Source organism: Nerophis ophidion, linkage group LG02 (genome assembly GCF_033978795.1).
Source record: "Nerophis ophidion isolate RoL-2023_Sa linkage group LG02, RoL_Noph_v1.0, whole genome shotgun sequence".
Taxonomy (NCBI): domain Eukaryota; kingdom Metazoa; phylum Chordata; class Actinopteri; order Syngnathiformes; family Syngnathidae; genus Nerophis; species Nerophis ophidion.
In genome coordinates, this window is record NC_084612.1 from 11,560,247 (window position 1) to 11,586,711 (window position 26,465).

The following is a 26,465-nucleotide window of genomic DNA, read 5'->3' on the forward strand; positions in this document are numbered from 1 at the left end:
GGACAACCTAAAATCATCAGCCCTGAGGTTAGGTTTTGGGCGCAGTTGGGTGTTCCAACAGGACAATGACCCCAAACACATGTCAAAAGTGCTAAAAGAATGGCTAAATTAGGCTAAAATTAAGGTTTTAGAATGGCCTTCCCAAAGTCCTGACTTAAACGTGTGGACAATCTGAAAAAAGAAGTCCATGTCAGAAAACCAACGAATTTAGCTGAACTGCACCAATTTTGTCAAAAGGAGTGGCCAAAAATTCAACCAGAAGCTTGTGGATGGCTACCAAAAGTGCCTTATTGAAGTGAAACTTGCCAGGGTTTGATTGATTGATTGACACTTTTATTAGTAGATTGCACAGTACAGTACATATTCCGTACAATTGACCACTAAATGGTAACACCCAAATACGTTTTTTAACTTGTTTAAGTCAGGGTCCACGTTAATCAATTCAAAGGACATGTAACCAAACAGGCTTCACGGTGGCAGAGGGGTTAGTGCGTCTGCCTCACAATACAAAGTTCCTGCAGTCCTGGGTTCAAATCCAGGCTCGGGATCTTTCTGTGTGGAGTTTGCATGTTCTCCCCGTGAATGCGTGGGTTCCCTCCGGGTACTCCGGCTTCCTCCCACTTCCAAAGACATGCACCTGGGGATAGGTTGATTGGCAACACTAAATTGGCCCTAGTGTGTGAATGTGAGTGTGAATGTTGTCTGTCTATCTGTGTTGGCCCTGCGATGAAGTGGCGACTTGTCCAGGGTGTACCCTGCCTTCCGCCCGATTGTAGCTGAGATAGGCGCCAGCGCCCCCCGCGACCCCGAAAGGGAATAAGCGGTAGAAAATGGATGGATGGATGTAACCAAACATTAACATTGCTGTATGTATACTTTTGACCCAGCAGATTTGGTCACATTTTAGTAGACCTGTATTAAATTCATAAAAGAACCACATTTCATGAATGTTTTTTGTGACCAACAAGTATGTGCTCCAACCACATACTTTAATATTTCTTGATATATATTTTATCCTTATCTACACTTGTATCCAGATTGTCACCACATTTTAATGACTTCTTCGTCCACCTCAAACCCTACAGAATTTTGTCAAAGTAAACATTATTTTCTGCTAAAATTTGCTCTTCTACTACAGTAAAATTGTTTGTATTTTATTGGGTGCAAATCAGCTGTCGTCGAGTTAGTCGAGGCAATCCCAGTAACACGAATCCAACAAACAACATTTCAGGAGGACAGGCTACTGTACTTTCCTACAGAAAATAAAACAATTTACATGCAAATCGAATCCTATCTTCATTTTGCCACTTTCAGTTTGCACGGTTGCATATACGGCATTCAATTTCTCCTCACATTTCAGCATTTTCTATTAGAAGAGGCAGACAATGTGTGTTTATTATACAGAAGTACAGGTCTGCTTTCAGGTATATAGAGTAGATGGCCTTACATGAATAGCCACTAAATTCACTGTACAGCAATGAATAATGAACTCTATCCTGGCTAAAGGGGGAGTGGGAATTGCTTTTTGTGAGTCATGCCTCCACTCCTGAGGCCAATTTGGATAGAGGTGCAATGCTCACTTTAGGCCACTAGATGGCAATGATTAATCGTTTTTTTAATTACTTATTTTTCCCTGAGGAAAAAAAAACAATTATTTATTTAATTTATATTGCTCCAGAGTATAGTTTCCATGTTTTTGTTCTAATTGAATACATTTAAAATTGGTTGCAATTAATTAACTATTAAATATCACACGACAGCTGAGTCTGGTACATATCTAGAAGAAATTATAAATATAGAATTGTTTTTCCCTATTTATTAGAAAATTAATTAAAAGAATTCTATTAATTCATTAATATCATGTTAACTTGTGACAGAATACACTTTAAAAGCTATAAATGATAAGAATCAATACATTTTTTTTTGCATTTATTAATGGAGGTGCATTATTTTGTTTAGCTCTTATACTATATATATATATATATATATATATATATATGCATATATATATATACATATATATATATATACATATGTATATATATATATACATATATATATATATATATATATATATACATATATATATATATATATATATATATATACATATATATATATATATATATATATATATATATACATATATATATATATATATACATATATATATATATATATATATATATATATATATATATATATATATATATATATATATATATACATATATATGCCTTCCGCCCGATTGTTGCTGAGATAGGCGCCAGCGCCCCCCGCAACCCCAAAAGGAATAAGCGGTAGAAAATGATGGATATATATATATATACATATATATATATATATATATATATATATATATATATATATATATATATATATATATGTATAGAAATATATATATATATATATAATTACAAACACACACAATAGTTTATTGCAATAGTTTCACAAAATATACAACAGTTTGTCCTTTAAGATTGCCCCATGTGTTTTTTGTTTTTTAGAAATAGTAATTACAGTGAATATCATACAGAGTAAAACATAAATAAATAATAAAAATAAAAATGAAATAAAACAGACACTTGAAGAAGAGAAAATATATGTATGAATGAAAACAATAACTAAATGAATGGATAATTTTTTTAGCTCTAATTATACAATATTGATATAAAATATTTTATCGAATAAATAGGTTTGATCATCAAATCTGAATTGTTTTTCAGAGGAGCACGTTGTTCGAATTTCTGTACACGTTTGTTGTGAAATTGATTTGGCCACCAGATGTCACTATTAGAAAATTCTAAAGTAATTGCTCATGGTCGCCACTAGATGTCACGGTGTTACTTTTAATATAATAGTGACTTTAATCGAAATGTAAACACACTTGCTTTGAATGCTGTGGTTGCAAAAGAACGAATAAGATATGGATATCATACATGTTTGTAAAGTCCAATATTACATGACATAGTTTGTGTTATTGTGTCAAATAATGACAGAAGTATAAATTTTCAAGTGTGGATATAAGTATAAAGCAAGAAACATCCTCAAATGGGCACCATTAGATGCAAAAACACATTTTACTTACTTGGTTTACTGCAAATTTGAAGCATTAAGTCATCACTGCCTCCAGTCTGTGGTCTGTTTTTTTCACAGTTCTGAGGCTGCGCACTAAGAAAAAAAAAAAAAAGTGCATATGCAAGCAAAAAGTCAGACAGTTCATAGTAGTTGGGTGCAGGATGTCCCTCTAAAGAAAAGAAAGGAAAAAAAAAAAAAGAAAACTCTCCTCCAGAAGAGCAGCAGAGGCGAGACAAGCAAGAAGGACTGCAAGAGACCAACTTCTAAAGACTCCCAGAAGAGTTTTTAAAAAACAAAATGGGTTTTGTGTCGATTTTTAGCAGGGCCGGGATTGTCTTCAGTGTGTTTTTGTTGCACTTTGTCCACTTTAAAGCAACATCTGCAGCCCCTTCTCCTATTATCCGATTCCCTGGAGATGATACCCCCAGAACAGACAAAGAAGTCGCACTGGTAAGCTGTTTTTGTTTTGTTTTTTACACACAATGCATCATTTTAGCACCTTATCTTTACGTTGTCCTCTTGCAGCGCTACCTGAACAAGTTTTACGGGTGCCCTCAAGACAGATGTAACCTGATGGTGCTGAAGGACACCCTAAAGAAAATGCAAAAGTTTTTCTCCCTGCAAGAAACCGGCGAGATCGATGCCAAGACTGTTGAGACCATGAAAAAGCCCCGCTGTGGCGTTCCAGATGTGGCCAATTACAACTTCTTCCACAGGAAACCAATGTGGCAGAAGAATGACGTCACTTACAGGTCAGATATGGAATTACAGTGTGGTTTGTAAAATACATTTTAATGCGACTTTTGTATTGGTGACATGTTTGGATACTGGAACAGGTACAAAAAGTTAGTCCGGATCAAGTCTATGAATGTTCTCAGTCATCTAGGTCAGTGGTTCTCAACCTTTTTTCAGTGATGGACCCCCTGTGAACATTTTTTTAATTCAAATACCCCCTAATCAGAGCAAAGCATTTTTGGTAGAAAAAAAGAGACAAAAAAGTTAAATACAGCACTATGTCATTAGTTTATGATTTATTAAAATGTTTAACAGTGCAAAATATTGCTCATTTGTAGTGGTCTTTCTTGAACTATTTTGAAAAAAAGAAATACAAATAACTAAAAACTTGTTGAAAAATAAACAAGTGATTCGATTATAAGTAAAGATTTCTACACATAGAAGTAATCATCAACTTAAAGTGCCCTCTTTGGGGATTGTAATAGAGATCCATCTGGATTCATCAACTTCATTCTAAACATTTCTTCACAAAAAAATACATCTTTAACATCAATATTTATAGAACATGTCCACAAAAAATCTAGCTGTCAACACTGAATATTGCAGTGTTGCATTTTTTTTACAGTTTATGGACTTACATTCATATTTTGTTGAAGTATTATTCAATAAATATATTTATAAAGGATTTTTTAAATTGTTGCTATTTTTAGAATATTTTTGAAAAATCTCAAGTACCCCTTGGCATACCTTCAAGTACCCCCAAGGGTACGCGTACCCCCATTTGAGAACCACTGATCTAGGTCATTCAATCGATCGCAACTGGACTGTTTGGTTTGTCTTAGAGGACGTTTGGCTTATCATCAGAGTAGGCTTCATCAGTTCATGCTTATGGACTTAGATTTTGGCACCAGCCACTAGACTAGATCTGAGCAATTTAAGTCTAAGACTAAATTTGACCAATCTAAGTCGATGAGCATGAACTGATGAAACTCATTAAAGTCTTGGCACCAACCGCTAGACTCGATCTGACCAATCAAAGTCTAAGACTTGATCTGACCAATCTCAGTCTATGAGCATGAACTAAGGAAGCCTACTCGGATGAAACGTCTTCTATGAAAAACCAACCAGTCTAGTTGCCATCGATTGAATGTCCTGAGTTTGGATCAAGTTTTCCGAAACTTTTTGTTCCCAGTCGCAGTAGAATTCTAGTTCAAGGGGAAAAATTAACTTGTCTACACACACTAAAAGCTACAGTTTTGACGCAGAACTTGCAGGATTTTTTTTACATGGAATAAATGGAAAAGCCGCACCATTGTTTTTTTTATGGTAAAATTCTGGCGATTGATTGATTGATTGAATTGATTGAAACTTTTATTATTAGATTACACAGTACAGTACATATTCCGTACAATTGACCAGTAAATGGTAACACTCGAATACGTTTTTGAACTTGTTTAAGTCAGGCTCCACGTTAATCATTTCATTGTAATCCCTTTCAACTGAGCTACCGGTCATTTATTGTAAACCCCAAGGTCGATTTCACAGCGAATTTCTGAAAAATTTAAAAGCCGTACCACTTTTCTTTTCACTGTAAAATTGTGGCGACTGAGCTGTCCGTTTTTTTAGTGTTTTTACCATAAACGCTACAGTTGTTGTTTTTACAGTGCATTACTGTAAATGGAGGAATGGTGTGACTGCTATTTTTTCTGTAAAATTCTGGAAACTGAACTGCCAGTTTTTTCTACTGTAAAATCTATGGTGGATTTTACAGCAAATTACTGGAAATTTAAAAAACACTGCCACTGTTATTTTTACAGTAAAGTTCTGGCAACAAAGCTGTCAGATTTTACTGTAAAATCTGTGGTTGTTTTTACTGCAATTTACAGTACATTAAAACACAGTACCACTGTTATGTATAGATTTAAAATTTTGATGACTGAAATCTCAGTTTTCTACCGTGAATTTGAGTTGTTCTTCTTACAATTCAATACTGAAAATAAAAAACTGGCACCACTGTTATTTTTACAGTAAAATTATGTAAAATCTTTCCGTAAAATATTTTGTGGGGTTTTTTTTACGGTACATTACTCTAAATGAAAAAACAGTGCCACTGTCATTTCTGCAATCAAGTTCTAGTGACTGCAATGCCAGTTTTGGGTCCAAATCTGCAATCAAAGTTTTACAATGTATACAAAAGGAGCACTCTGCTTTCGATCATCTACATACTGTAATCTCACACAAGTTTTGTGTTTTTTAAATTGGCAATAAACCAGACTGGATTCAAGCCGCGGGCCACCACTTGAATAGCCCTGATGTAGCCTAAACTATAAAACCCTTTAAGTTAACATATTCGAACAGGGTACAAAAAATGAGTCCAGATCAATTTTCTTTAGGCCTAGTAGAAAACATGGTAGCCCCCCAAAATAATTAAAATACACCACATAATCCATAATCTTGTGCAATGAGGCAACATCCCTGCACCTTTTTAGGTTACTGGAACAGGTACTAAAACTTTCTCTAGTTTAGTGTTTACCAACTATTTTTATTGTCAAGTTCATGGTTTTTCTCCATTCGCCAAAATGACTAAAACACACCATGTTAGACCCCTAAACTTGACACACTTTGACCCCTTAACCACACACAAAACATAACTTTAGAACATACCTGTACATTTTTGAGCTACTGGATCAGGTAAACAAAATTTGTCTAGTTTAGAGTCCAAATGCCCTTCTCAAGTAAACGGGTCCCCATATTGGCACATTATTCTGTTTCTTTCTGTTAAAAACAGACCCCACACAGGCCCTTACAAGTGCATGTGTTTACATATTGAAATGGACCACAACTCGGCCTGGTTTGACCCTAACCCTCCCCTCAACATTCCCCAAACGCCCAATCCAGTGGACCATGAAATGCTTTCTTACAGTCTGTGTGTGTTATGGAAGTTGTGCAGTTGGTTTATCCAGATGAGCGGTTTTAAAGGGGAACTGCACTTTTACAATCATTCTGTTATACAAGAACACATACTGTATGTATTTCTCTGTTTTATGCATTCTAAACTGTAAATAAACACTAGCCTGGAGTGGCTATGTACTGTGTTTTGGTTCTGCATTACAGCAGCCATTGATTTCACAGAGTACATTACAATTACCATGAATTGATTAACATAGAACCCGACCTAAACAAGTTGAACAACTTATTCGGGTGTTACCATTTAGTGGTCAATTGTACGAAATATGTACTGTACTGTACAATCTACTGATAAAAGTTTCAATCAATCAATCAATCAACAACATTCGGTACTTCAACAACTACTACTACTAAACATGGCAGACTTCTTGAGAGCCAACGATGACTACTTTGGGACAAATGATGATCCATAACCTTACATTTTGGAGCCTGGATATACGGAGGAGGAGCTACAAGTTTTAGAAGCTAAGTGATAAGGAGATCCAGCTTTAGTGAACAAAAAAAACATGTTGCAGTGTTGCACTCGGTGCTGAACAAGATTTACAAACTATGGACATAATACCACAATTACTTACTGTACAATTTCTGCTCTCACTGGGATGCAAACTGATAGGATGTTTATATATTTCAGCACAAATGATAAATGCATTATTCCTCACTCCTCAGGTAAAAAAATAACGGTGGGATCAGACTACAAAGATAAAGTTAAAGCACCACTGATAGTCACACACACAGTAGGTGTGGTGAAATTACTCTCTGCATTTAACCCACCCCCTTGTTCCACCCTCATGAAGGTGAGGGGAGCAGTGTGCAGCAGCGGTGGCCGCGCTCGATAATAATTTTGGTGATTTAACCCCCAATTTCAACCCTAGATGCTGAGTGCAATTGGGTCTTAAATTCCGAGGAATGTCTTCAGGTCTAAATGGAATGTCAGAGTTGACCAACTTCTCAGTTTATAGCCACGACCTTGCCTATAAAAGTGGAGGGCCTGATTTATAATCCAGCGTAAACTTTTACCAACTCAGAGGCAATGCAACAGCTCAGTGTGTCAATAGTTGCATAAGCTAGTTACCTCTCTGTGATCAATGCACCATGTTACTAAAAGTAGTTCCTTGACGTTAGCTCTTATAATAACAACATTGTTAATGCTTGGTTAATATTCAGGTATTTTGGAGTATTGTTGGCGGGGTTTTTTTAAATGTTTTTTTAGAGGGCTTTATGGGCGAAATAAATTACTCATATTAGCTACATTGTTAGCTATCCAGTGCAAACTCTTATTTAACCATTTTGAATACACAAAAAAGAAAGACATATGTCTTCTTGTCTCACATAGGAATTGTGAACGATAGGCAAAATAAAAAAAGCAGTTCCTCTTTCAGTACCCCAGCTTTTTTGCCCGGACTATTACTCAACACCTCTATTTATGTCCTTGAGCTGACAGCTGAATTCTTCTAAAATCCTGTTTTTTATTGCTTTTTCTGACTCCATTTTCTTTCTTCAGAATCCTGGGCTACAGTCCTGATCTGGACGAGGAAGTCATCAACGACGCCTTCTTCCGAGCCTTCAAAGTGTGGAGTGACGTCACGCCGCTTTCGTTCACCCGTCTCATGGACGGCGAGGCTGATATCATGGTCAATTTTGGACGCAACGGTACATGACTCATGAAGAGAACGAAGGTCGAGACGTTGGAATATAATTTTGACCTACTCATTGATCATATACTGATGCTACCCTTGTTACTCTTGTTATCGACGCCACTAATTTATAGAACGATTCTTTTACATGTCGTGTAATGCAACAATACTGACACACCAACACTACATTATATTATGTTGTATTATCTTCTCTCTAGACTCCTATTAATCTACTTTTTTATTTCCTGTTAATGTCTCCTTACTTTCTACGATAACATGGTTCCATCTACACTTCTTAAAATTTACTAAGCACTTATTTCTTGTTTTTTTAAGCTAGTTTAGCAGTTAGCTTATCCATTAGCATACCTCCTCCAGCAATAATACTACATTATGGTTAAACTTAAGCTACTAAGAAATGTGGTTTATTTCACGTAAAGGAGGTGACTATTACTAGCTGTAGTGAGCGGCTCCACACTGTGTATAAAAACACACAACTAGCCGCTTGTCAGACGGGGAACTAAAAATAAATACAGTGTCAGTAATAGATGATTAGGGTTAATAATCAACATTAAAATTAGTTTTTCTCTGATGATGATTACATACTTTTGTAAAATAATCATCCAATACTTATAGGTGCCGATCCTTAATAGTGTTGTGAACTACGGTGCTAACATTACGGTCATATTTGAACAGCCGTGTCATGTTAGGTTAGTATATTTGCTGAGGAAAATCAGAATGATCAACCTTTCAGTTCTCACATCTATGGCCAACTGATAATTGGCAGAGTGCCAGACTATATTTCAAGATGTGTAGCAAAGCCTGATATATCTATAAAAGTTGTATATATGCACAGTACAGGCCAAACGTTTGGACACACTTTCTCATTTCAATGCATTTTCTTTATTTTCATGACTATTTACGTTGTAGATTGTCACTGAAGGCATCAAAACTATGACACCTGTGAAGTGAAAACCCTTGCAGGTGACTACCTCTTGAAGCTCATCGAGAGAATGCCAAGAGTGTGTAAAGCTGTAACCAGAGCAAAGGGTGACTATTTTAAAGAATCTAGAATATAAAACATGTTTTTCAGTTTTTTCACCTTTTTTTTAAAGTGCATAACTCCACACGTGTTCATTCATAGTTTTGATGCCTTCAGTGACAATCTACAATAGTCGTGAAAATAAAGAAAACCCATTCGGCTTGTAATGTGTATACATATATATATATATACATATATATATATGTGTGTGTGTATATATATATATATATTTATATGTGTGTATGTATATATATATATATATATATATATATATATATATATATATATATATATATATATATATATATATATATATATATATATATATATATACACATACATACATACATACATACATACAGCACTACCGCGACCCCGAACGGGACAAGCGGGACAAAATGGATCGATGGACATATGTATATATATGTATATATATATATATATATATATATATATATATATATATATATATATATGTATGTATGTATGTATGTATGTGTGTGTGTGTGTACATATATATATATATATATATATATATATATATATATATACAATGTATTTATACATTCTTTTGTACAAGCCGTCCTGGGCATATAGTACATGGGGCAAGCTCATGTAGATAGGGATGGGACAGTGGAAGGAGATGTTTCATTCATGATGTCATTATACTCCCAGGACATCATTCAAAAGTCACTCATGCTTTTTTGCGGAAGAGGCTAATGACTGTCTTTAACAGAACACGGTGATGGTTACCCGTTTGATGGCAAAGACGGCCTCTTGGCTCACGCTTTCGCCCCTGGACCGGGAATAGGCGGCGACTCCCACTTTGACGATGATGAGCAGTGGACTTTGGGAGACGGCCAAGGTAAAACAAATTTTAAAAAAAACAACGTTAGCCAAAGTGCTGCAACTCGTCTGAAATGCAACATAACCAAAGAACCAAGATACTTTTCAAGGATTGTTTTGTTGAACCTTCTGGCGCTAGGCATGCAAAAAATCAATCTGGAAGACGAAGACATCCCAAACTCCCACATGCACACGCTGACCCAGATAGAGCTGTTGCTGCACATCTGTTTATCACGGCGACAAATCTCGCGTACGACGTGATGAAATTCTCCTTCTGACAGTGGTGAAGGTGAAGTTCGGCAACGCGGATGGAGAGTTCTGCAAGTTCCCCTTCCTGTTCATGGGCACCGAGTACAACAGCTGCACGTCTCAAGGTCGCGACGATGGATTCCTGTGGTGCTCCACCTCCTACAACTTTGATGACGATGGCAAATACGGCTTCTGTCCTCATGAACGTAGGTTTTCGCCAAAGTTACATTGAAGAACATCGCATGTTTACACCTGCAAAGTTCAGCGTCCTCAGAGCAGGAGTAGACAAAAGCAGTAATTAATCCTACCTTGTCGACGTGTCTCGGCAATTACTCAGTTTGTTTACGTGTTTAACGTTGACCTCAGATGCACTCCTTGAAGCACAAGTTTGAACGGTATTGAGTTATTCCAACTGGACAGACAGAAAATGTGTTGCATTGTATGCCAAGAAAATGTTCCTGCCTCACTTTTGGCAAACTTGGCTTTGTCTCGTTTATCAGCGTAGCATGCCTGTTGCTTCATCCACCTAAAACCCGTTTTGTATCACGTGTATATGACTTTGATTGGATGCTGTGTCTTCCCTTTGCATTGCAGTTCTGTTCACCCTGGGCGGAAACGGCGACGGCGCACCATGTAAATTCCCCTTCACCTTCCAGGGCGAGAAGTACGACGGCTGCACCACATCTGGCAGAGACGACGGCTACCGTTGGTGCTCCACCACCGAGGACTATGACCAGGACAAAACCTTTGGTTTCTGCCCTGAGACCGGTTGGTGGAGTCTTTTTCTTCTATTGGAGTTCATCAGCTGTGTTTACTGGGCTGCTCTGATATGCATCATACTCTCCAGAGGGGAGCAAGCTCCATTTGGGGATTTCCGCACTCGGTTATGGTCGGCTGAAGTATTTTGAGAATTCCCTGGGTTAGCACTGTTGAAAGATGGTTTGTGGTTCCAATGTTGTTGGGGTTTGTCCTTTGTCCGTGGATTCTGACATCCAAAGACATGTATGTTGAGGACCCTGAATCAGGGATATTCAACTGGTGGCTCACGGGCCAAATCAACCTCAGTAATGACATCAGACTCGTCTGCTAGTTAAGCTTAAAGGGGAACATTATCACAATTTCAAAAGGGTTAAAAACAATAAAAATCAGTTCCCAGTGGCTTATTGTATTTTTAGAAGTGTTTTTCAAAATTTTACTGGTCCCAGAATATCCCTAAAAAAAGCTTTAAAGTGCTTGATTTTCGCTATTTGCAATGCGACTATCCATTTCCCTGTGACGTCATACAGTGCTGCCAATGTAAACAAACAATGGCAGATACCACAGCAAGATATAGCGACATTAGCTCGGATTCAGACTCGGATTTCAGCGGTTTAAGCGATTCAACAGATTACGCATGTATTGAAACTGATGGTTGGATTATGAAAGTATTGAAGAAGAAACTGAAGCTATTGAGCGAATAGCTATTGGCGCTATTCATAGCCATAGCATGGCCGAATAGCTGCGTTAACATCGCCGGTAAAATGTGCGGACCAAACGATCAGGACTTTCGCATCTCTTGACACTGGAGCAACTTAAATCCGTCAATTGGTAGGTGTTTTTTTTCGCAATAAATGTGGGTGGAAGGAAGCGTAATATAGTTGCAAATGCATCTGCAGGTTATCCATACATCTCTGTGCGATGTCTGCTTTAGCACCGCCGGTAAATAGCATGTTAGCATCGATTAGCATAGCATCTTAGCATTGATTAGCTGGCAGTCAACATCAACAAAACTCACCTTTGTGATTTCGTTGACTTTATCGTTGCAAATGCATCTGCAGGTTATCCATACATCTCTGTGCCATGTCTGCCTTAGCACCGCCGGTAAATAGTATGTTAGCATCGATTAGCGTAGCGTGTTAGCATCGGTTAGCTGGCAGTCACGCCGCAACCAAATATGTCTGATTAGCACATAAGTCAACATCAACAAAACTCACCTTTGTGATTTCGTTGACTTTATCGTTGCAAATGCATCTGCAGGTTATCCATACATCTCTGTGCCATGTCTGTCATCGCCGGTAAAATGTGGAGACACTCTGGTACATTCAGTGGGGGTCTGGCGGCAGACACTTTCGCATCTTCGGGCCAGTGGTGCAACTTGAATCCCTCCCTGTTAGTGTTGTTACACCCTCCGACAACACACCGACGAGGCATGATGTCTCTAAGATTCCAAAAAATAGTCGAAAAAACGGAAAATAACAGAGCTGAGACCCGGTGTTTGTAATGTGTTGAAAATGAAAATGGCGGCTGTAATACCTCAGAGACTTCACGTTCTGACGTCATCACCACATGAGCGATAAACAGAAAGGCGTTTAATTCGCCAAAATTCACCCATTTAGATTTCGGAAATCGGTTAAAAAAATATATGGTCTTTTCTGCACCATCAAGGTATATATTGACACTTACATAGGTCTGGTGATAATCTTCCCCTTTAAAACCTAGGAACACTTTTACAGTAAGTACAGCAGAGTGCTTGGGTCATATCTTTGACAAGTGTTTTTACAGAAGTTTCTAGAAATCAACAGACCGCTTCCGTTATATGGAGGATCTTTGACTAGCATTGTTGCAGTAAATCCTGAAAAACAGCAAATCACTCTCGTCTAACAAAAGATCTTTGGAAATGTTTGTTGGAGAAGGTTCTAAAAAAACAGCACAGTGCTTCTGTCATATAGACAATCTTTAGCTTGAGTAGGTCTTTGAAAACAGCTAAGAACTATCTTTGATTAGTTTTTTTGTTATATTGTAGATCGTAAAACAGCATAGCGCTATTGTCATTTTAGAGGGTCTTTGACCAGCGTGTTTACCTTTTACCTTTGAGAGACATCTGAATCAGGCCTTTGCTGACTTTAATTGTAAGAAAAGGGTGCATAGTTGTACTGTGAAGACTTCATGTCAGGGTTTGAGGGTACACAAGCAGAACCTTTGTACCGCCCCTATGAGGTACCTTTCAAAATGTGAAATGTCGTCGATCTTTGTAGCCATGTCAACAGTCGGAGGAAACGGCGAGGGCAGTCCATGCGTCTTCCCCTTCACCTTCTTGGGAGACACCTATGACTCGTGCACCTCATCCGGGCGCAGCGATGGCAAGATGTGGTGCGCTACTACCAAGAGCTACGACGACGACCGCAAGTGGGGTTTCTGTCCAGACCAAGGTAATTCTTGCTAAGGCTTTGCTGAAGCACATCTACAAGGTAGATATGTTACGCTGTGGTTTGCTTCCAGGCTACAGTTTATTCCTGGTGGCTGCTCACGAGTTCGGTCACGCCCTCGGCTTGGAGCACTCTCAAGACCCTGGTGCACTGATGGCTCCGGTCTACACCTTCACCAAAGACTTCAGACTTTCCAGCGATGATATCAAGGGCATCCAGGAGCTTTACGGTAAATCGGAAATACCACAGAGGGTTTTTATTACAGCCCAGACAATAATAATTCCCTTTACATTACCAAAAGGTGTTCCTACGGACAAACCCATGCCTCCAACCCAGGGACCTGTTACCCCTATGGACATCTGTAAAGAACCTGTTGTCTTTGATGCTGTAGCACAAATTAGAGGAGAGACCTTCTTCTTCAAGGACCGGTAAACTACCAAAACTACTTGGTTTGCATGTTTTCCTTGTTTTTGAATGCTTTCAACCACTTGAAGTGTTTTACTGCTGTATCAACCAAAAGGTGACCAACTGTAAACACTCCCAACATTGCTTCACAGGCGCCGTTTTTGTAAGCAGTTACTCATACAGCAGAAAATGATGAGCAAGACCTTGTTTGAAGTTTTTTGCTGAGGCTCTCAATTCAAATTAAAAAAAGCTTTTTGTTACTAAAAATCTGCTTTCATCCTGCTACATTGGGTAGATAAAACCGGTACAGCTTACAACATCGCAGAGCCTTTGCTTTGAAACTTTTTGGCCTGTTGTTGGGAAATCAAGCTGTGATGAAACTTAAGTCTATTTGACTCATGATGCTCAAATAGTCCAAGCGCATATTTGCAATGCAAAGCAGTCCAAAAAACGTAACTTTATTTAGTGTCTCAAAGGTAGATTCATGTCAAAGCAGAGAATTACAAATACATCAGAGAGGGCAGCCATACCAGATGTAAATGAAAATCACAGTCATAACGTTGCATCTCATTTAAAAAAAAGGAAAACGACTAATTTTCTACGTTCTAAAAGTATAATTTTGTTTCTCTTACTTTTAGGACTTTTTTTGTAATATTACGCCACATGCGACAATTACAACCATCATGTTGTAACATTATAAGAAAAAAGTCACGTAATTGCTAGAATAAATTCATAACAACACAAAAAAACAGCATTTATCAAAAATTAAGTCATTATATTGTGAGGGGAAAATCTATTAGTATATTAAATTAAATATATACATTTTGCAAAATAGTATAATCATAAATCTACTTTAAAGTCACTTCTCAAAAAACGTTTTTTCTTCTAACATTATAATTGTTTCTATTATAAACGTTTCAATTGTAAACATTTAATCTTTTTCATAAAATTAAACCTGAACAAAATATTTAAGGAAATATATCATAAGGTAAAAGTATAAAGTTGTAGAAGACAAAAAAAATACTCAAAATAATACTTGAATGAATTTACACTAACACAAAAGTTTTTTTTACTAAAATTATGTTGTAACATTTTAAGTAAAAAATCTATTTTTGATTAATTTATTTAAATTTGAAAAATCTGAAGTTGACTTGTTTTTTTTCATACTGCAAATGAACTTATTTGTTGTATTACAATTCAATTCTTGTAAAAAAAATTGTTTCCACATATCATACCCGATAAAACGTACAAACTGTCAAAAGGTCACAGAAAAGTGATTAATCGCTCCTAGGGCAATCATACAAACACTTTTTGATGTCATTTAATAAAAACAAAAGTAACCCCATTCTCTGCTCTACTTTTACTTGGCCTATCTTTTTGCCGTAAAAAAAAAACTGGGTCAGTGGAAAAGCGTTGGGGAAGCTGTGGCGGTTGTTGTTGTGCAGCTTTATTGCAAACCCAGGCAAGATGGGTCTTGTTCCACTGTGTAGCCTCTCGCCTTTAACGACAACCAGATGCTCATGAATCAGGTCTTTGTGGCTGACTCTGCCAGTGCAGCCCCTACTACTACTCCCACTCTAAAACACTGAGCCCACCTCTACACCCCCGCAGGCCCCCCTTATTTAAACCACTACTTCTCTTCTTTGTGTCAGGTTCTTGTTCAGGTCGGTCAACTTCAGAGGCAAGCCCAGTGGACCCATGCTGGTGGCCACCTACTGGCCAGACCTGCCGAGCAAGATCAACGCTGCCTATGAGAACCCATTGGAGGAGAAGACGGTCTTCTTCTCAGGTTGGATGAATAAATTGCTGATTTCTGGCATTGTAACGTCAAAAAGAAATAGCTGGATGATTTTACTTTAAACGGTCAGCCCTTTTTTACTTTGTGGAACATGATGGAGACATTGGCTGATACTTTGCGAGGTCTGCCAAAACATCTCAGTCTACTTATTAGTGGCTCTTGCTACATTTTTGGGTATTTTACTAATACAATGATGCTCTTCCTTTCCTGTTAGCTTTATATTGTCTGTCAAAACACAGCTAGCTACGTTTTTAACTGACATTTGTGTGCTTTTTTTAAAAAACAGAACCCAGTGTGCACCATTACATAATTAGGACACCTCACAAATTGATTCGATTACAATTCTTGTGGTCACAATTCGATTCAGAAGTGATTCTCGATTCATCGTAATATATTATTTGGTATACATATTATGATAAAAAACCTTTTCAAAACAGGATACATTGTACAAAAGCTCCTTTTGGCTGCTGAGGTATGAATTAAAAAAAATTACATATATATATATATTGTATTTTTTATTTTTTTTCAGGACAGGCAAACTAATAAGGCCTGTTAGCCTCAGCATATTGAGTCCACAGATGCCAACAGGTGGCGCCAAGACGTCTACCAAGCGAGTCAGAGGTTTTTGTTCCTGTCGCTCACACACGCCAGTGGCCTGGAGAAATGAGAGAAGGGTGGAGGACTGATGATACTAATTTAAAGAAAATCGGAATCAATTAGGCAGAGTCATCAAGCAACTGTCCAAAAAAAAAAGAAGGCAATTTGGCCTTTGACTTCCCCCCAACAATCAAGTCTGGAAAATTATTGCCTTAGAAGGCGGATAATTGTCTTTTTAATAGAACAGCACAACTTCAAAAGCAGTGCCAGCTTCCTGATTAATAGCCTGGGCTTTTAGACTTAGAGACTTAGACTTCCTTTATTGTCATTGAAATTTGAACTTTACAGTACAGATAAGAACAACATTTTGCTGCGTTAGATTGGTAGTTAGCACGCATGTTTCTCTACCGGGCGACCCAAGTTCAAGTCCCCGGCGGAACAGAAAAAACAAGGACTAAACCAGGCGGGTTGCACATATATGGTAGATATTTACCCCAAGAGTATTGTGCGAGTTCGCCATTATATTCCGACGTTGTAGTCCATATGTTCTCTATCCTTTTCGCCATACATTACCTGTTTTATATTTTTGTTTCCTCCTATAGGCAATGAGATGTGGGTCTACAAGGCCGACGAGTTGCAGAAGGGCTACCCCAAAAGGCTGAGCAGCCTTGGCCTGCCAAGCGACGTGGAGCAGATCGACGCCGCCTTCAGCTTTAGGAAGAACAAGAAGACCTACCTCTTTTCCGGCGACAACTTTTGGAGGTGAAGTTCAAAAGACGAATGTTCACCGCAGAAGTTTTATGTTTGGTGTTACAATCCCTGTGTGTCCTTACATTTGTAGATATGATGAAAACACAAAAGCGATGGACAGCGGATTCCCCAAACTTATTGCTGAATCCTGGAATGGCATCCCAGATAACGTTGACGCTGCCTTCAGTCTCCACGAAATTGGTAATTTTTGCTTGTAATGTTTTGGTGTCGATAAGTTCAGGTAATTAAAAAGCAAGACAACACATGCCAGTGAATGTTAGTGAAAAATTTAGTAAATGCTGTGTAAATTTAAGGAATGCAGATCGGCGAAGACCACTGTTGGCTTTGGATTGGATTTGTCACAGTTAGTTAGTGACGAACCCCAAGATGCAGAGACGGTGGCAGGCATTGAATAAGGAAACATGGTTTTATATAAAATACTAGAACAAAACCAAAGGGTACAAACAAAAAGCACGCACATGGGCGGATAACAAACTAAGAGAGCTAGCATGGGAGCTAGAAAACAAAAAGGAACTTGAGCATGGATAACAGAAGTCGTACTTGTACTTAGAAAACAAACTGGAAGCAAGGAACAAAGGACAGTAAGCTAAAAACCGCTATCAAACATAGCTTACCGCAACGCTGCATTGACACGACAAGATACGACACAACAGGTAGCAATGACAAGTGCGACATGCAATACAATAATCCAGTTGTGACTGGATGTTAAGACAGGTCTCAATAGGAGCGGAATGATTGACATCAGGTGTGGCCAAGTGCCAATCAGCCGCAGCTGAGGGGGAACACAGCACTCAGGGAGAAAGACAGGAAACCAACAAAATAAGAGCGCTGACAGGAAATACTACACACACTGAGGAAACAAAGACAAATGCAGAGGGAAAAACTAAAACATAGTCAAACTGTCAGAGGCAAGCCTGACAGGATTGGAATATTTTGCCAATGGAATGTGACTGAGGGTTTTTCCGTTGCGGCTTTCCGAATATACGCAGCACCAACATCTTGATATAAAGCGAGTCTGTGCAACTTTACAGGCAAGCCTCTGTTTGCTTTCTTGAAGAGCGACTTTCAGCGAAGCCGCTTTACATGTGGGCCATAGACTTTGCGGGTGAATCCTTGTTCACAGTCGGGGGATAGACTTTAGAATGCTTTCAAGTAATCAACAATTGGTCTGTTCTGATTTGTTGTAAAACATTGGCTACGTCTCTAGAATGCCAGAAATTTGACGAACAGTTAGGACCGAAGCTTCTACTTCTTAAGCCCTTTTCCCACTCACATTTTCAGCGCCAACTGGCAGATGATAAATGATGTTTTAAAAGGGTTTTAGTGCATGTTTATACAAATGTGTCTGCTTTGAGAATACGGTAGACCTTTCACTAATTTTGTTTGTCAGTGTATATGGTGACTGATGCATTCAGTGCAGTGTAGTTTCTAGCAATTGTTCACATTTTCTTGCTTTCCTATGAGCCTATAATGTATTTTTTGAGGGTTTATATTCTGTCGTTTTGTTGTTAGCATTGTTATTAGCATTTTGGAAATGTTTTCTTTTCTACTCTCTACACAGTAGGTATTAAGATGTATGGAGAATTCTAAATTAATAGTGACAGCTATGGGCTTCACGCGTCTATTGTTGCCCTCCATCTCCTTTCAAGTTTCATTTATTCAGACATTTTTAAACATTTTGACAGATAAATACATGACATTTTTTTAATACACATATTGTCTGAAATGGAATAGGCAGAAGAGGAAGCTTATTACTGGCCCTGCGATGAGGTGGCGACTTGTCCAGGGTGTACCCTGCCTTCCACCCAAAATCAGCTGCGATAGGCTCCAACACCCCCCCTCTCTTTCAGACTGATGGGTTCAATGCGGTTTTTTAAATGTTCTTACTGTCCTCAGTCTCCTAATAAGAAAATAGGTGTCTTCAAAGTGGAATGGAATACAGGAGACAATTGTTCTTCTCTATTGTTGTTGTTTTTTAGCGCCTTTGCACCCCCCGAGACCTCATAAGGGACAAGTGGTAGAAAATGGTACTAATGCCAATACATTTTTATTTGCTCTTCTTTGGCCAGATTACAGCTACTTCTTCAAAGGCCAACACTATTTCAAACTGGAGGACAGCAGCTTGAAGATCGTGAAGTTGGGTGAAATCACAAAGGACTGGCTCGGCTGTTGAGCGCCTCTCGAAAAAAGTATCCGGCTACTCCCTGTGATGAGGACTTTACCACGCTATCGTACTCGACTTTGGACTTATTTACACCGTGATACTCATCGACTTGATGTTCCACGTGTTTATTTCGATTCACATTTACTATACAATGTACTCATATTTTGTTGTTGTTGTATTGTTGTCTAGTTGTATTGTAGTTTTGAACAAAGACATCAGGTATGTCCACACTGCATTGACCACAGTGCTAGATTGTGCTGTGAGAGGAGGTTGTTATGAACAGTAAAAGGAATTCATGTAGGTGAGGTGTGTAAAGTAGTGTTTTTATTTTTAAATGTATGTTTTTTTATTAGTTAATTTGCTCATAGTTGTGCAATACATTTGAAAAAATGACTTTTGCACAATCTCTTTGACCGAATATGGTGCTTTCGAAACTTTTTTCTGAAGAAAATGCACACAATCGGGTGTCAAATGAATGGAAATCATTACTGTGTAGTTTTAGATGACGTATTTTATTTTGGCACCCATTTGTAAGTATATGCATTTTGTATTATGTTCATCTGACAATGTCCAAGACATTTTTTTTTACATATTTTCCTCTCAGTGAGCACTTTTGCAGGAGCTTTGTTTTATTTTTGACTTATGGTGAAGAGAGAAGGCACAGGTTGCCTCTTGAGGTTGTGTAGGTTTGAGTACTGCAGTAGTGTTACTAAAAACATCTTTTTTTCTCCTCTAAAAGTTGTCTATTATTTTTTTGTTTGTTGTTTGTAATGCTTGTGCACTTTGTTACTGTCAGCAATAAAGATGGTCATTATAACATAATATGGTAACATGTATGTATAATTCTAATACTAAATACCACTCATAATACTTTTGTTCATATTGTGTAAAAAGACAAAAATAGTTTGGGCTGTTGTGGGAAAAAAAAAAAAATATATATATATATATATATATGTGTGTGTATGTATATATGTATGTATGTATGTATATGTAAATATATATGTATGTATATACATATATTTGTGTGTATATATATTTGTGTGTATATATATGTGTGTATTTATATATATATATATATATATGTGTGTGTGTATATATATATACATATACACATATACATACGTATATGTATGTATATATATGTATCTATATACATATTTACATATACATTTATACATACGTATATATACGTATATATGTATACATATATAAATATATACATATATGTATGTATATATATATGTACATATATACATATTTACATAAACATACATATACGTATGTATATAGATACATATATGTATTTATTTACATATATATACAAACCCCGTTTCCATATGAGTTGGGAAATTGTGTTAGATGTAAATATAAACGGAATACAATGATTTGCAAATCCTTTTCAACCCATATTCAGTTGAATGCACTGCAAAGACAATATATTTAATGTTCAAACTCATAAACTTTATTTTTTTTTTTGCAATTAATAATTAACTTAGAATTTCATGGCTGCAACACATGCCAAAGTAGTTGGGAAAGGGCATGTTCACCACTGTGTTACATCACCTTTTCTTTTAACAACACTCAATAAACGTTTGGGAACTGAGGAAACTAATTGTTGAAGCTTTGAAAGTGGAATTTTTTGCCATTCTGATTTTATGTAGATCTTCAGTTGTTCAACAGTCTGGGGTCTCCGCTGTCGTATTTTACGCTTCATAATGCTCCACACATTTTCGATGGGCGACACGCCTGGACTGCAGGCGGCCAGGAAAGTACCTGCACTCTTTTTTTTGAGCCATGCTGTTGTAACACGTGCTGAATGTGGCTTGGTATTGTCTTGCTGAAATAAGCAAGGGCCTCCATGAAACATACGCCGCTTAGATGGCAGCATATGTTGTTCCAAAACATGTATGTACCTTTCACAGATGTGTAAGTCAGCCATGCCTTGGTCACTAATTTACCCCCATACCATCACAGATGCTGGCTTTTGAACTTTGCGTCGATAAGAGTCTAAATGGCTCGCTTCCCCTTTGGTCCGGATGACACGATGTCGAATATTTCCAAAAACAATTTGAAATGTGGACTCATCAGACCACAGAATACCTTTCTACTTTGCATCAGTTCATCTTAGATGATATCGGGCCCAGAGAACCCGGCGGCGTTTCTGGATGTTGTTGATAAATGGCTTTCGCTTTGCATAGTAGAGCTTTAACTTGCATTTACAGATGTAGCAACGAACTGTATTTAGTGACAGTGGTTTTCTGAAGTGTTCCTGAGCCCATGTGGTGATATCCTTAGAAATTGATGTTGGTTTTTGATACAGTGCCCTCTGAGGGATCGAAGGTCACGGTCATTCAATGTTGGTTTCTGGCCATGCCGCTTACGTGGAGTGATTTCTCCAGATTCTTTGAACCTTTTGATGATATTATGGACCGTAGATTTTGACCTCCCTAAATGTCTTGCAATTGCACTTTGAGAAACATTGTTCTTCAACAGTTTGACTATTTGCTCACGCAGTTGTGGACAAAGTGGTGTACCTCGCCCCATCCTTTCTTGTGAAATACTGAGCATTTTTTGGGAAGCTGTTTTTATACCCAATCATGGCACCCACCTTTTCCCAATTAGCCTGCACACCTGTGGGATGTTCCAAATGAGTGTTTGATGAGCATTCCTCAACTTTTTCAGAATTTATTGCCACTTTCCCCAACTTCTTTGTCACGTGTTGCTGGCATCAAATTCTAAAGTTAATGATTATTTGAAAAAAAAAAAATAAAATGTTTATCAGTTAGAACATCAAATATGTTGTCTCTGTAGCATATTCAACTGAAAATGGGTTGAAAATGATTTGCAAATCATTGTATTCCGTTTATATTTACAACTAACACAATTCCCCAACTCATATGGAAACGGGGTTTGTACATTTACATTTATACATACATACAAATGTATACATATATAAACATATACAAATATATGTATATATTCATATTTGTATGTATGTAAATATGTATGTGTAAATATATATATATATATATATATATATATATATAAGGGAATAAGTAGTAGAAAATGGATGCATACATATAAATATATATATTTTATATATATATATATATATATATATATATATATATATATATACACACACACACACACATATAACAAAATGAATGGATGAATATATATATATATATTGCGCCTCCTGGTGGACATTTTTGAAAATAACCATGACTCAAAAAACTTACAGCCTGCACTCACAAATAGCAGAATCTATCCATCCATCCATTTTCTACCGCTTGTCCCGTTCGGGTTCGCAGGGTGGCTGGAGCCTATCTCAGCTGCAGAATAATGTGTTTTAACGCTACCGGATGACTTTAGATTTATTGTCTTAATGTAAAATGAATATATTCTGATAGATATACCTTAATGAACATGTGAGAGATAAATTCATCCAAGAAAATTAGTACAAAATATACAAATGTACATTTAGATACAATATTTTCAAGCAATATGAAAAACACTAAAGGCAAGAAATACCATATACTGTGTGTGTTTACTGGCCTCAAATATATATATATATATATATATATATATATATATATATATATATATATATATATACATATATATATATATATATATATATATATATATATATATATATATATATATATATATTTATATCAAAGCAAAGTATGCTGCTCCTTTCCAATCCTGGAGGTGGTGGTAGACGCACTAGACACTCTTAAAGGCCTACTGAAACCCACAATTACCGACCACGCAGTCTGATAGTTTATATATCAATGATTAAATATTAACATTGCAACACATGCCAATACGGCCTTTTTAGTTTACTAAATTGCAATTTTAAAATTCGCACAAAGTATCCTGTTGAAAACGTCACGATATGATGACACGTGCGCGTGAATGTCACAGATTGTAGCGGACATCCCAGCTATAAGTCGTCTGCTTTAATCGCATAATTACATAGTATCCTGGACATCTGTGTTGCTGAATCTTTTGCAAATTGTTCAATTAATAATGGAGACGTCAAAGAAGAAATATGTAGGTGGGAAGCGGTGTATTGCGGCCGCATTTAGCAACACAAACACAGCCGGCGTTTCCTTGTTTACATTCCCGAAAGCTGATGGTGAAGCTTTACTATGGAACATAGCAATCAAGCGAACATGGTAGATGGTAAATGGGTTGTACTTGTATAGCGCTTTTCTACCTTCAAGGTACTCAAAGCGCTTTGACACTACTTCCACTAGATATCAATATATCTTACGGACCAATAGACTGTATCTCTGTTGCTGCAACAGCAGAGAGTTTATTCTGTCTTGACACTTTGTATTGATATTTTATATTACATTCTTCCCGTAAACGGTCATGTTTACAGTGATTGTTGTATTTTTCATGTATGTTGCCTTGGGTAAAAGTGTCTGCCAAATACTTAAACATATATAAACACCTGAAAGTCATATAATCTGCTAAAACCACCACTCTGTTTCACTGGATTCAGAATAAAACCAAAGTCTGTCTTACCCAACATAGTTAGTATTTGAATATTGTTACTTGAAGACTTATTCCTGGTTACAGTTATACTGTTAAGAGAGTATTGTCTTATGTTTTGCCTAAAATGAGAATGCATCATAATCAGTGGTGGCTGGTGAATTTGGTTTTAGGTGGGGCTGAAAGTTTGTAAACCAAATACCTCCCCCAGAAAATTTCATTGTGATTTTCACATACAAATATTGAAGATCTTTGCTCCTTCTCAACTATGTGGTCAAGCTGCACAAAACCTTGTGTCTGCAATTGGAAATAATTTAGTTTTTAAGTTATGTGTTTCTTGTAGAATCTATATAAAGCAGTACACATTAGCCTATTGTTAAAATAATAATAAAAAAAAACATCAGTAAAAATGTATTTGTTTTATTGCATTGATTTGTTACATTAATACATTAATAATAAATGTATTATTATAGGATGGCTTGTTAAACATTTCATAGGGTTTTCAGAGGGAGGAAAATCCAAGACATTTAATATAAAATGTAAAATGAATAAATACATAAAGAAAAAAAGAAAAAAATGGTTAAAAGCCATCGTCCCGTGCAATTTTTTTTACCGTCCCTGGGACGACGGGACATCATTAATGTCAAGCCCTGGAAGTTACATTTGATTGTTTGCATTATTTGTTTCAGCATTGCACTATAAAGATGGTCCCTCAGCTCTTTGACAGCTTTGGCTCTTTTTCACATCAGCAGACGGACTCTAAGTCTTTCTTACAGTATACATAAATGTTTCTCACTTCTATTCAGACTTCCATATATATTTAATTTCCTTAACCGACTGAAATAATAATAATAGCAAAGAATAATTTCTCAGTCTTTGTTAGCCGTTTGTGAAGTTTTGTACTCGTGCGCTACGTTCGCTTACATCCTGTTCATCTCCTGGGGGCCGAGCCCCCCCTATCTTTAAAAGCTAGTGGCGCCCCTGATTATTACTCTTATCTGTATTTGCAGAGATAGGGTGAGAAGCTCTGCCATCCGAGAGGAGCTCGAAGTAAAGCCGCTGCTCCTCCACATCGAGAGGAGCCAGATGAGGTGGTTCGGGCATCTGGTCAGGATGTCACCCGAGCGCCTCCCTAGGGAGGTGTTTAGGGCACGTCCAACCGATAGGAGGCCACAGAGAAGACCCAGGACACGTTGGGAAGACTATGTCTCCCGGCTGGCCTGGGAACACCTCGGGATCCCCCGGGAAGAGCTAGACGAAGTGGCTGGGAGAGGGAAGTCTGGGCTTCCCTGCTTAGGCTGCTGCCCCCGCGACTCAACCTCAGTAGAAGCATTTAAGTCTCACCTTAAAACTCATTTGTATACTCTAGCCTTTAAATAGACCTTTTTAGACCAGTTGATCTGCCGCTTCTTTCCCTTTTCTCCTCTGTCCCCCCCCTCCCTTGTGGAGGGGGTCCGGTCCGATGACCATGGATGAAGTACTGGCTGTCCAGAGTCGGGACTCAGGATGGACCGCTCGCCTGTGTGTCGGTTGGGGACATCTTTACGCTGCTGATCCGACTCCGCTTGGATGGTTTCCTGTGGACGGGACTCTCGCTGCTGTCTTGGATCCGCTTTGAACTGGACTCTCGCGACTGTTTTGGATCCATTATGGATTGAACTTTCACAGTATCATGTTAGACCCGCTCGACATCCATTGCTTTTGGTCCCCTAGAGGGGGGGGGGGGGGGGGGGGGTTGACCACATTTGAGGTCGTCTCCAAGGTTCTCATAGTCATCATTGTTACTGGCGTCCCACTGGGTGTGAATTTTCCTTGCCCTTATGTGGGTTCTTCCGAGGATGTCGTAGTCGTAGTCGTAGTGGTTTGTACAGTCCTTTGAGACATTTGTGATTTAGGGCTATATAAATAAACATTGATTGATTGAGACATGCACCTGGGGATAGGTTGATTGGCAACACTAAATTGGCCCTAGTGTGTGAATGTGAGTGTGAATGTTGTCTGTCTATCTGTGTTGGCCCTGCAATGAGGTGGCGACTTGTCCAGGGTGTACCCTGCCTTCCGCCCGATTGTGGCTGACATAGGCGCCAGCGCCCCCCGAGACCCCGAAAGGGAATAAGCGGTAGAAAATGGATGGATGGATGATTGATTGATTGATTAAAGAAGATGGATGGATGTATTTGCTTTTGTTTTTTTTTTCTTGATGTGGAAAGTGCCTTGACTTTTGTTTGAATTATAAATATATGCTGTTCAGTTCCAAAAAATAAAATAAAATAAAAAATATTTAAAAATAAAAAGGGCGGGCGTGAGCAACAATGGCGGTTGTAATCAGGGAAATTCTAGAAATAATGAAATGAAAAGTAAAATGTAGTTAGCTAAAAAAAATAAAAAATAAATGATGAAAAAAAACTAATATTAAAAACAGAAAAGGACGCAAAACATGGCAGTTGTGACGTGCGGGGTTTGACGTCCGCTTGTTTGGAGGCGGGGC

At 37.7% G+C, this 26,465-nt stretch overlaps 1 protein-coding gene across 1 annotated transcript; it reads left to right on the forward strand.

The window, feature by feature from the left end:
- The first annotated feature begins 3,225 nt into the window (after positions 1-3,225).
- On the forward strand, positions 3,226-20,290 carry mmp2 (matrix metallopeptidase 2). Its single transcript, XM_061877256.1, has 13 exons — positions 3,226-3,528; positions 3,604-3,830; positions 8,282-8,430; positions 10,190-10,318; positions 10,581-10,754; positions 11,143-11,316; positions 13,563-13,736; positions 13,807-13,962; positions 14,035-14,161; positions 15,791-15,927; positions 17,136-17,295; positions 17,375-17,484; positions 19,374-20,290. The coding sequence occupies exons 1-13, from the start codon at positions 3,376-3,378 to the stop codon at positions 19,475-19,477; spliced, it is 1,974 nt and encodes a 657-aa protein (XP_061733240.1). The 5' UTR covers positions 3,226-3,375; the 3' UTR covers positions 19,478-20,290.
- The last annotated feature ends 6,175 nt before the right edge of the window (positions 20,291-26,465 follow it).

Excerpts from the sequence above, each read along its gene's own strand:
- mmp2 (XM_061877256.1), top strand. The coding sequence starts at position 3,376 with ATGGGTTTTGTGTCGATTTTTAGCAGGGCCGGGATTGTCTTCAGTGTG. Across the intron at positions 3,831-8,281 it reads AAGAATGACGTCACTTACAG|AATCCTGGGCTACAGTCCTG; the intron begins GTCAGATATGGA and ends TTCTTTCTTCAG. Across the intron at positions 13,963-14,034 it reads GGGCATCCAGGAGCTTTACG|GTGTTCCTACGGACAAACCC; the intron begins GTAAATCGGAAA and ends CATTACCAAAAG.